Consider the following 12,709-nt stretch of genomic DNA (forward strand, 5'->3'; position numbering starts at 1 on the left):
TGCTCACACCAGCCAGCCTCAGCAGTACCACACACATCCTTCACTGAAAGCACCTTCAAAGCTGAAGGGCTTGCATGCTGTCCACTTCTCAAGCCCCTCTTTGTAAGCAGTGGAGAATTCAGTCATCCTCTTTATTAGCCTTGAATAATCTCAAAAGCATTTAGACTGCTTGCTCAAACCACAGGGGTACAGCCTCAGTGTGGCTCTAGGGCCTCCCTAAGACAAGCCTCCTCCCTCCTTCCATGGATGGCTGAACACAGGCAAGACCTGGCAGAGAGGGGCTGTGGCAACAGCATGGCAGGGCTTGTGCAGCTCCCTGTCTTGCAAGCCACAGCTCCCCTCAGGCACAGCATTGCAGTACAGCCAAGTCACCATGCAAGGGACCTTCACAGCTACTGCCACACTCACTCCAAAGGGTCCTTCCTACCTTCACCCTGCAACTTCTCTTGCAATGTGCAAGAGTAGCCTGTCTTCATAGATGAGGACAATGATAGGAAAACATTGATTTGACTGAAAACACAGAGGAAGTTGTAGAGAAGAGGTTAAAAGTAAGTTTTCCATAATGAGCGGAGGGAATTAATTCCTATAGCCTTGCATTTCCAGCACCAACCCCCAAACCTGCAGGATCACACAACAGCTTTCTAAATATTAAGCCACTGTGACCCATTTCAGTACTTATCTTCCTCAAATTAGCATCTCTCCACTGCTGTTCACAACCTCCACCAAGCCGCAGCAGAATGACCTCACCCATCAGCTGGGTTTCACTGCTGCTGTTGGGAGCCCAAAAGGAGCAAAGAGGTCAAGAGCCGGCTTGAGAAAACTGCCAGCAGCCCCAGGGAACCTGGACACTCCTGGCTGACCTCAGGTAAAACACTGAAATACCACCCAGCCAATACTAAATGCAGAGCCCAGAAACATCATCTTGGCGGTGTCAGCTAGAAGTAAATTGATAGCCAACTGAGCAGCAGGGGGGAGAGTAATTTTTTGGCATTTTGGTTCTCTTTTGGGCCTTTCTGGGGTCGAGTGGATTCCTGCACATTCTGAAAACAGCATGTAAGATTTCCTTGTATTTAAAAAAGGCTCAAGATCTACACATGTATCAAAATGAAATTAAAAAAAAAAACTTTTATGCTAAATTTAGCCACTATTGCTGTTAGAGTGTTTCCATTAAAATTCCAAAGGGGTCTCTTCACAGGCACTGAGGAAGACCTAGTTAAGCCTGTGGCCAAAACATAGTGGTCAAGCTTGAGGAGGGAGTGTGCCAAGACCAGTACAAAGCCCAAGTAAAATCAGCGTATTTTCATACTGACCCACCCCTGTGCATTAGGATCTATAAAAGATGCCCCAGTGACACAGTCACCAGCAGCTATGAAACTGTTTGCTCTACAGAATATAAAATGCATCAAAGCTGAAGGTGTGTACCTGAAAGACAACCTGCTGCCTCAGAGCTGACCTTTAAGCAAATAATCTGAGAAGTCCCCATTAGCTGGCAGTAAGGGGGGGGGGGGGGGGGAATAAAAATAAATTAAAAAATTTTAAAAATAAAAATTAAAAAAATAAAGCAAGCTTCACACACAGATTCCCTGCAACTATAACCTGTCCCTCTCACACGTCCCTGCTGATGAATGTTAGACTTACCAAAGAGAGGGAGCTTTAAGCTCTGGGTGGCCTAAGCCTCCCATGTACAATTTAAGTGAGAATATGGTCATTTGACACCTGTTACCTTTGCTCACATTGCCAACTTTCCTTGAGATCTGGTCCCTTATCATCAACTGCCTTCCAATGCTATCAAAGAGCAGATTACAATTTCTTTTCACAAATATTAGCACACTGCACTTTTTAAATGAACAATTGAAGTATTGTTCCATGTACCATCACAGACCCCACAAAACTTCATCTCCCACAGCATTTGGTGAGAGGAAGGGGGAAAGTGACTCAAGAGACTTCTTCCAAAATCTTTTTTATTCAGCAGAAAAATTGTTAATTTACTTATTTAAATTAGAAAATCAGGATTATATATGAGGTCTAGGAACACCACAACAAGCTCATGATATGCAGAACAACAAACTGAACTATCATAGGGACTGAACATGATACTGAACAACCTCAGCAAATCCATGATTTCCTAATTCATATTTCTGCTTACTGTGCTCATTTACATCACATTAAAATTATTTTTAAAAAATATACCTGCCCATTACTTATACACACTTATTTATATAAGAAGATAAGAGGTAAAATGCTTATGATATCAAAAAAAAAAATCAAAGCACAGAAAGATTACACTGACAGTCAAAAGTCAACAAAAAAAGTCAGAAACATCTCTGGCTACAACTAGATCAAAATCAAAGTTACAAGATGCACAATTACCTCCTTTTGATAAATAGTTACTTGATACATCATTTCTATAATAATTTTCTACATTTTAACACTAGGTCAATATTTGATAAGCATGTTTCACATCAACTGCCTGTCTGTTGGCTGCCTTTTGGTGCAATCCATCATCTCTTGCCATCAATGTTAAGCCACTCAGGAGCGGCTGTCTTGCCCTCTCAAATCCCTCTTACTTTCTTGCCAGTTTTTAATCATTACATTAATTGCTAGGAAGCCATAAGCAAAACTACATCAACTCCAAACTTGCACAGCCCTTGACCAGCAAGGTTTGGAAAATGCACCTACCATTTCTAAGGCCAGCTGCCCCCTGCCCAAGCTGTACTCCTTTAACACTCACACAGAGATTGTGCCAGAGGCTGCATCAGTCCATCCAGCCACACAAATAGCGCACCATTAGCGTGCCACCATGCAAACTGGGTTTCATTAAACGTGATTGATCTTGCTGACTCCACTTGCCCTGGACAAGGTGGACTTCTCAAACATCTCTTATCATTTGCTTGTTCATTGCCCTGAAACACAGCCTGCAGACAAAATGTATCACGTTTCAGACACTAAGCCTCTTTTGGAATAAATGCAAAGGAACAGAAAAATTTATACACGCTACGCAGACCAACCTTCAAACACAGCCTGTCATATTAATAATTAATTCCACACCCATAGATTTAGTATTGACAGCAGTGTTAATCCATAATTAATTTTTGGAGATTTATGAATCTTAATCAAAGACATTGCACCCAAAACTAGCAGCAGTTACCTGCAGGTCTGTTATCTGTATGTTTTCAGCTCAAAATTTTAGAGAGAGGAGAATCTTACTATTATGTGGATTATTTTCCATAAGTATTTTTTCCATTCTCGACATGTCTCTTCAACCAGAACACCAAGCCAGAACACAGAAGCCAAATTTTGAAGTTACTCACTCCTGGCACGGTGAGTATTGGGCTGCCTCACTACAACTGCACAGGGACACCACAAGTGCACACCGTGCAGATCACTTATTGCTAATCACAACCTGGAAACCATGACAAAGTTGGAGGTAATCTGGGAAGGGCTGACAACTCAGTTCTCAGAGGCTTCAAGGCATTCTCCTGAAGCAACTGCTGCATACAGCAGACACACACATTCTTGCAGGATGAGAAATGCTGGTTTTCCTGTAAGTATGAAAACCATAAACTTAATTCAAATATTTTGAATAATCTTCCACCAGATATGCTTTTTTCCATAACAGCACAGAGGTGGTAGATTTCAGTGTCAGCTTGATACCAGCTACCGGACTGTAAATTCATATGCACACATATACTTTGATTCTCTCAGTTTAGGAATTACTTTGTCCCCTTTCTTGTCTCTTTACGAACAGTTGATCATCTGCTACACTAGTACAGAAAGAAACCACCTAACTGCTACAAAATGACAGTCATCTATGAAATTCTGGCAGTGAAACCACAAAATTACTATGTTACTCTACTGTGAGCACAGCAAGCAGCACTATACATCTATTTACAAAACACTGAGGATCCACTTCCTTACTACCTAAACACCACCACAGAAAATCTTCAGCAAATTTAAGTTAAAAGTAAGGTTTGACAGTGACCATATAAAACACTCAGAGAAAGCCCATGGACTCTGCTACTGTTTTCAACCACCGAATTTCCATATAATAGAAACAATCTCAGTAATTGCGGCTACCTCAAGTCCATACCAGTGGCATATAGCATAACCACCATATAAATACTAATAAATAAATCCACCCTGTCATCTTAAACCCAGGGTACAGAGCTTTTGGTACCAGGGACCACTCAAGGTGTGGGTGCCTCTCTGCAAACTGTCTTTTTAGACAGACGTAATCAGAGTTACATTTTTACTTTTTTCGTGCTTCCACAGGTGGGCCATTACTTTCCTGAGGAAACCCACATCATTTGCAATCATGTAACCTTTTCCTGGTGACCGGCCTGTGTTTCACCTCTGCTCACTACTGCAATTCCTTCCAGGTTTAACATTACGCTGCAGAATGCAACAGCCATCACTTAATGCAACTTAATAGTTGGAAGCCAGGATGCAGTCCACTGCCACGGGAGTTACACGGGCCACAGTTTTGGAACACAACACAACAAAATAATTACTTTTATTATTGTTGTAACACTGATGAACAAATGCTGCAAATACTTATCATCTGAACGGCCGATGAGGTATTTGGTGCTCCACTGAGGGTCACACTTTACTGCTTTACCTTAATCATAGAGGTACTTTCGGCTCCTGTCTCCTACATGCAGGGAGAGTGTCATGTGAATTAACTGTTGTATATAAATAACAGCTGGTATGCAGCCACAGACACATCCTAGAGAATAATTTTATTCTTTTTCCAGCCAGAATCAGAATATGTTTGCCCTCCTCAGAACCGTATTCTTCAGGAATCAAGTGGGGCAGTGATGGGAACATCAGTTACTTTTCTCCTCCCAGCAACAGGAATTCTCCACAAAAAAGAAAAACCTGATCTTAACAATTTTCTTGGGAATCACTTCAATCAATATACCATGCACAGTATTCCTTCCACTGCATGTTTCAGGAGAGCCTGGCAGTCTGCATTTGCTAAAGCAAAACTTCCACAGTCGGAAGTGTAAAGCATGTCAGAAGGGCTAAGGGGAAAAAGCACACTCAACTGCTTGGATGGATCAGGCAGAGGAAAGGGGAAGGGCACTGCTCAAGTTCTCAGCCAACGACGGTCATACTGTCCCAACAAAACAGTTGATCAAAAAGAAGTTTGCAGCAACAAGAAAGTACGGGGGCGGGGAGGGGAAAGAAAGAAAGAAAAAGAAAAAAAAAAAAAAAAAGGAAAAAGCCCAAAGACCAACAAGTCGCCCATGGAGGGAAAGCCAAGTGTGGAACTGCCTGCACACCCACAGCCAAGGATTTCAACATGGGGCTGCGGGAAGCCGGCGCGGGCGGGTGTCGGGAGCAGCCCCGCCGCGGGCCGGGCCGGCGCTCCCCGCACCCCGGGGCAGCGCGGGCGCTCCCGCACACGCGCAGCGCTCCCCCCGCGGCGGGGCGGGCGCGGAGCGGCCGCGGGCGGCGGCGCTGCCGTGGCCCCCCCGGACCCTCGCTCAGCGCGGGGGGCGGCCCGCGGGGGTCTCCTCGCACCGCCCTCCCCGCCGGGCCTGGAGGGCCGGGAAGCCTGAGGCTGGATTTCCAGCCCTCCGCGGCCACTCCCGCCCGGCCCGCGGCGCCTCGGCCCCACCGCCCGCCCCGGGGCAGACCCGGCACCGCCGGCCCCCGCGCCGCGCTCCCGGCCGGGTTCGGGCGGGTCCCGCACCGACACCCCCGGGGGCCGCCCGGCACCGGCGAACAAAGGGCCGAGGCCCGCCCGGCGCCCGCGGGGAGCCGCGGAGGGGCCGCGGAGGTGCCGAACCCCCCGCGCCCCCCTCCCCGCGGCGGCGCCGGGCACACACGGACTCCCCGCGGGCTCCGCCGCCGCCCGGCCCCGGCCCCGCTCCCGCCGCCCCCCCGGCGGGGCAGCCCGGACTTTCCCCCTCGCTTCCCTCCCCACTCCGGGAAGCGCCATATTGATCGCGGGCGCCGCTCCCCGCGCCCCTCACCTTGGCGATCGCCTTCTTGTACCGGGTCACCGCTTGCTGGATCAGGCTGAAAACTTTCATGTTCCCGTCCCCGCAGGGCACGACCACCCGCGTCCTCCCGAAGCACACCGTGACTTTCATCCTGCGCGGCCGGGGGGCTCCCGCGTCCCTCCGGCCCCGCGCAGCCTTCTTCTTCTTCCTCCTCCTCCTCCTCCTCCTCCTCCTCCTCCTCTCCGCCCTCCGCCACGGCCGCCCCCCGGCGGGGCGCGGCGCTCAGCCCCCGGCCGCCGCCGGGCTGCCGCTGCGGGCGCGCTGCCTCCCTCCGCCCCGGCGAGGACAGGGGAGGGGAAGGGAGGGCAGCACAGGACGGGGGGCCGGTGCTGCCTTCCCGCGGGCCGGGGGCCGCTCACATGCCGCGGCTCTGCCCGCGGCCACCTGCTCGGCGCCTGCCCCGGCGCGCAGCGGCGGCGGGCGGGGCGGCGGCGCTGCCTCCCGCTCCGGAGGCGTGGGGCGGTGCGGCGGGGCGGGGGCAGCGCCCGGCTCCGCGGGGCGCCGGGCAGCGCGGACGGAGCGGGGGGAGCGGGACGGGGCTCGGCTCTGGGTAGCAGCGTGACCTGCCCGGTGCCCCGTCGGTGCTCCGAACCCGGAGGTGGAGGGGCTGCCCCGACGGGTCCCGGGGATGCACCGGCACAAGGAGACCCGCAAAATCCTGGTCCTTCAGTTGTTGCGCTGGGGGGACGGGCGCTGCTGCGCCCCCTCGGAAGGCAGCCTGCTGCCGCCCTGCCCCCGGTACGCGGGTCAAAGGGAAACACTGCATGGCACCGGAGAGAAGGTGCGCTGCGGGGCACCGCGGAGCTTTGCTGTCCCTCCGGGTGTGCCACCGCGCCCAGCCGAAATCAGATGGTCTTCATGGTCTTTCGGGCATCTGTTAACGCAACAGGACCCACGCAGAGCGAAAACTGGTGCATCATCAGTAACATCAGCACCAATGGAACCGCTGAGCCATCTCGTCCTCAAAGCCGTCAGAAGTCAGAGGGGTTTATAAATATCGTTCACTTTATTTCATGGATTTCACTGAGGACAATAGAATTGCACAGTTCACCAGACTGTGGCTTGACAACATATATCTTTTGGTGAAACAATTCAAACTAACGAGAATGAAGGCAGAGTTTGGTGGACATGAAGGCAGGGGGGAAAAAAGCTGCTGCCTTTCTTTTTCCCCTGAAATTAAACACGGCACTAGAAATGTGAAATTCAAGTAAGCTTTGTAGCACATAATGTCAACATCCTTCTACAACACCGGGCAACTTAGCACGTGTCCTCTGGTGCTCCCTGCCCGGCAGCTGTCCCAGCTGGCAGTCTGCTCTTGTTCCCTTAGCAATACTATTGGTAACTTTAAGAACTTCAAACCTGGTACAAATGGCAAAGCTGTCTGCGGTTTAGTAGGTACACAGCTAAGGAGCAAAATTAATTATGTTTTTAAAACATCAAAGGTGAAATTATTGCCCAGTTAAGTCAAGCATGAGAATGGCATCCCTAACCCTTTGCATTCTAGTTAGCAGTTTCCAGTGTAGAAAATGGAGGAGTCAGTTTATGTTAATTTGGTCCCACGTGTATCGTCCAATTTAATTGAAATCCATAAAACTTTTTCTACTAATTACAGTTTTGGAAAGCTTTGGGACACACAAGATCAAACAATCCATCTGCTGACCTATAGATAATTGTTAGCTTAGACGCCAATTTTATTACCATTACAAGCCTGAGTTATCTGAACTAATATATCTGAATTCTATATGAGAAACAGTACGTCTGTCTGTAAAGCAGGAAACAAGCACACCGGCCATGTTATATTTTGTCATATTCCCAGTGTTCACTTGTGTGGAATAAAGGCAGCATGCAGGAGTCCAGAAAGGCAGAAATTAAATAAAGCTGGAGTAAACATATTACAGCTAATAACTGAGACAACAACTGAGTATGCTCTGCATTTTTATGGCCATAGCTCATCAAAATTATTATTGGAGAATGATGAAAATTTCCATTAACCTGCTGGTTTTGCACTTTCTAGGTGATCATAAATGCTGCTGGGAATATATTGAGAGGATAAAAGAGGTATAAATCCTTCGTTTAATATACATCACCTGAGAAACTTACAGAAAGGACTGTGAAAATGTGAAGTCAATAGAGGCTCTTCCCAGGCTGTTTTTAACAAGAATTTTACAGTGTCACAGACTGTGTAATATTCCACATTATACTTCAGTTTCATTGGTATTTATCTGCTGAAACATAATGTTGCATATCTCTAACTATCACACTTTTATTTATAAAACTTAATACTGTTGCTGTTCGACAGTAACTATTTCACTGTTCAGATACAGCTACAGGTTTTTCATGTTTTTCTGTGATTTAATTCCTGCTCTTGCTGTCTTTAGCAAGTTTCTTGGCAGTTTTCCCAGGTGTTCTAACAGTCTCCTGGAAAAAAAAAAACAGTTTAGAAAGAAATATTGATAGTTTTTCCATTAAATGTGTGAAATGGGAAACTTCAGTAATGAAGTACAAGAAAACAAGTCTATCCTGGGATCTGATTTAAAGCCAAAGCTTAAAGACTTGCACATGAGTAGTGATAGTACTAACAGGAATGAGAACCTCCAAGATCTGAGCTTCTTTCCCATTAAATACACACACAAGTTATACACACATCATTCTGAAAACATTTTTAATACAATTTACCATGTATAGTGTTTGTTGTGTTCTTCCTTAGAAGGAAGAATGAACTTTAAGAAACAAGACTAACAAGGCTGTGAGATTGTACCAGGTCTAATTATGTAAGATAAATGAAGTATAAAACATTATTATAGGAGATTATGAGAAAAGGATTATACTAATCAGGAGAAAAATTGGCAAGAGTTGCTAGTTTACAAAAATTACAACTACTTTCCATGTACCTATTGAGAGGACACCATTTTGCAATATGGGTGGCATTTACATAGTTCTGGATGTTGAGCTTTTCTAGGTTAACATACCATAGAATCTGACAATTCATTTATTAAAAGGTACGCTGTTGGAAGATTTCCATGAAGGGTGATTATTTGTCTGGAATGAAGAAGTAGGAGATAGAGCATAGAACAGAGGGAATCAGAGCTTGTAACTACTAATGATTAGTATTCAAGTTCTGTTCAAAATGGCCACCAGGTTGAAATCCCCTGCATAGACACTGCAAACATGCAAGGAGTGAGACTCTTGCAACTAAATTATCAAAGGCCATTTTTATATGAATGTTAAAATATTCAGGCAGTGGAATACTGCTGATTTCTAGAGCTATTTCACAGTTTATCCTGCCTTTATACTCTACATCAAAGAATTTTTATGGACTAATTCTGTACATGTTCGGGTTTAATAGTCTGTTCATGGCATACACATATTCCCTGGTTTGACAAGAAAACACTGATTTAGTGTACAGTATGTTTGAAGTTCATACAGTTTTAAATATAGATGTTTCCTTAAGCCAAGTAAAGTTAATTCAGTACTGTAAAAAGACCAGTGTCAAACTGAAGAATAATAGTATTCCTTGAAGAACCACAGTTTAAAAAAAAAGTAATCAAAATCCCATAGATATCAAAGTCACAAAAGAAAAATGGGGTGGCTAAGTTATACGAAGCTGACAAAAAAGCTAAACTCTGGCACCCGGTGTGAGTTCTAAGTGCCATTTGTGAAAATTACATGGGGAATATACCAAACACTAAGAAGTTTTAATGATTTAAGATACCTACCTGCTGTAACTCTTCTCCTGCACAGTTATTAGGTAAAATCTTAACTTCTTTTTCAAAAATCTGACTTTTAAAGTTCTGAATCATTTACATTTTACTTTGGGTTGTTAATCTTACCAAAGCAAACATGCCTGTGACTTAGATCTTTCAGTGGATAACCTTCTAGCTACAGGAGTGGGTTGACTTATCTGCTGTTATATTTTGTGATTTTTTCCCTGCATACTGACAGTTTTTCCACAAAGGAGTAAGGCCATGTTTCACATTGGTTTCTTTTATGAATGAGAAAATCATTAAAGCTTATTAAGTAATTGTGGCTAGTTCTGGTCTGAAAAAAAAAAAAAAAAAAAAAACACAAAAAAAACCAACAACCAAAAAAAATACTAGAGAGAGAGACTGAAAAAAACCTTATTTTCTACAGCTTCTCAAGAGAGGCTGGGATTTGGGGATTGAAAAGCCCTCAGCATCACAGAACTACACATACAGACTTAGGAGATGCAGATGCACTAAGTTTGGGAAGACAAGAACTTTGTGATATATTAGAAGAAAGAAATTGTAGTAAAGAAGAATGCATCATTTTAAGGAATAACCACAAGACTGTTAACCATTCCAGGGGATCCAACCTGTGTCTCAAGCAACTTCAGACAGTGAGAAGGTGGTTGGGGTTAAAGAATGAGTATAAGTGAATTTACTACTTTTTTTTTCTCTATCTAAACTGGTCTTAGGCTACTTCTTAAAAGAATTATGTTTAAGGATTTTAATAGCTTTATTAATAATGTTCTGGTGGGTTTAAGCCACCATAAACCTGTTTAAATGGGTGTGCTTTCTTATATCAAATAATGGCTTAGTTGTGTTGAGAATCGGGAAGAATATTGAGTCACTTTTTGGTGTGGAACCTTGGATATAATAGAATCATAGAATCAATAAGGTTGGAAAAGACCTCCAAGATCATCAAATCCAGCCCTTGATCCTTGATGCTGTGGTTGCTAGACCATGGCACTAAGTGCCACATCCAGTCTCATCTTAAAATCCTCCAGGGAGAGAGAATCCACCACTTCCCTGGGCAGCCCATTCCAATGCCTGATTACCCTCTCTGTAAAGAATTTCTTCCTAATATCCAATCTAAACCTCCCCTGGCACAGCTTAAGGCTGTGCCCTCTTGTCCTACTGCTGGTTGCCTGGGAGAAGAGATGGACACCCATCTGGCTACAACCTCCTTTCAGGGAGTTGTAGAGAGTGATGAGGTCTCCCCTGAGCCTCCTCTTCTCCAGGCTGAACAACCCCAGCTCCCTCAGCCTCTCCTCATAGCACTTGTGCTTGAGTCCCTTCACCAGCCTCGTTTCTCTTCTCTGGACCTGCTTCAGCACCTCAATGTCCTTCCTGAACTGAGGGGCCCAGAACTGGACACAGCACTCCAGGTGTGGCCTCACCAGTGCTGAGTAAAGGGGAGGAATCACTTCCCTGGACCTGCTGGCCACACTGTTCCTGATCCAGGCCAGGATGCCATTGGCCTTCTTGGTTACCTGGGCACACTGCTGGCTCACGTTCAGCTTCCTGTCAATCCAGCCTTCCCCTCATCCACCAGGCAGGTCACCTGATCATAAAATGAGATCAGGTTGGTCAGACAGGACCTGCCTTTCCTAAACCCATTCTGGCTGGGTCTGATCCCTTGTCCATCCTGTAGGTGCTGTGTGATTGCACTGAGGATGATCTGCTCCATCACCTTGCCAGGCACTGAGGTCAGGCTGACAGGCCTGTAGTTTCCCGGGTCTTCCTTCCGGCCCTTTTTGTGGATTGGCATGACATTTGCCAACTTCCAATCATCTGGGACCTCTCCGGCAAGCCAGGACTGTTGGTAAATGATGGAGAGCAGCTTGGCGAGCTCTTCCGCCAGCTCCCTCATCACCCTTGGGTGGATCCCATCTGGTCCCATAGACTTGTGGGGATCCAAGCAGCTCAGCAAGTCGCAAACTCTTTCCTCCTGGATTACAGGGGGGCTATTTGGCTTCCTGTCTCTGTTCCGGAAGCCAGCTGTCCTCAGGACAACCTGTCTTACCATGGAAAACTGAGGCAAAGAGGGTATTAAGTATCTCAGCCTTTTCCTCATCTTTGGTGACTACGTTACCCCCCATGTCCAACAAAGAATGGAGGTTTTCCTTGGCCCTCCTTTTGTTGTTGATGTGTTTGTAGAAGCACTTCTTGTTTTCCCTAACAGAAGTGGCTAGATTGAGTTCAAATTTTGCCTTTTTCTTTCTAATTTTCTTTCTACATCACCTAACTATATTCCTAAACTTGTCATGAGTAGCCAGCCCTTTTTTTCATAGTCAGTAAGCTCTCTTTTTCCCCCTAATTTCCTTCAAAATCTCCCTGTTCAGCCAGGCTGGCAGTCTTCCCCACTTGCCAGTTAACCATCAGTTATAGTTTCAGCAAGTTTTCCAGAGGAAAGGAAAAGGGATAAGGGGAATAGTGAATGTCAGCAGCTGAGACCAGAAAATCTCTACATAATTTCACAGGACAAAGAAAAAGCACTTATACAGATTTGGAATTTTATTCCTAACCAATTTCAAAAGGCAGCCCCTGACATTCGGTCATCAGAGCTTCCCAATACCTAGAAAATGAAAAAATAAATGCAATCTTTTCCTCCATGGAAAAGACTATATAATCTAAGTAGAGGGGTCATTGCTGCCTATCCCTGTAGCATTTAACTCAAACATGTAAGTATGTCATCAGTAAATTTAAATTTGTAGCAACATTTCAGTTACCAGCAATTATCAATAAAAAATGTAAAAATAAAGATGTTAAAAATAGTGGAACTTGAGAGATTTAAAAGCACCATCAGAAATCTAGGTGAGTGTGTTTAATATACAGAAGACTGGACTAAAGGGTACTTGTAGAATAAATTATTTTCAGACCCTAGGATGTTCATTTTAGTTTTATCTTAAGGCTTTTAGAAACCTGGTACTTTCCTATAAATGTCAGAGGTTACTT

General features: G+C 45.5%; 1 protein-coding gene across 16 annotated transcripts in view; it reads right to left on the bottom strand.

Annotated features, from left to right (window-relative positions):
* PARD3 (par-3 family cell polarity regulator) overlaps window positions 1-6,418 on the bottom strand; it is a 451,653-nt gene extending 445,235 nt beyond the window's left edge. For 15 of the 16 annotated variants that reach the window (XR_010425367.1, XR_010425369.1, XM_064637293.1 and 12 more), the window contains exon 1: window positions 5,982-6,418. Coding sequence is in view for 14 of the 16 variants with exons in the window: in XM_064637293.1 (XP_064493363.1) it covers window positions 5,982-6,101 (120 nt within the window). In the remaining 2 variants the exon portion in view is untranslated. The remainder of the gene's footprint in view (window positions 1-5,981) is intronic. The other variant, XM_064637277.1, reaches the window with a different exon arrangement.
* Window positions 6,419-12,709: the final 6,291 nt, after the last annotated feature.

The sequence above is a fragment of the Pseudopipra pipra genome, chromosome 1, assembly GCF_036250125.1.
Source record: "Pseudopipra pipra isolate bDixPip1 chromosome 1, bDixPip1.hap1, whole genome shotgun sequence".
NCBI lineage: Eukaryota > Metazoa > Chordata > Aves > Passeriformes > Pipridae > Pseudopipra > Pseudopipra pipra.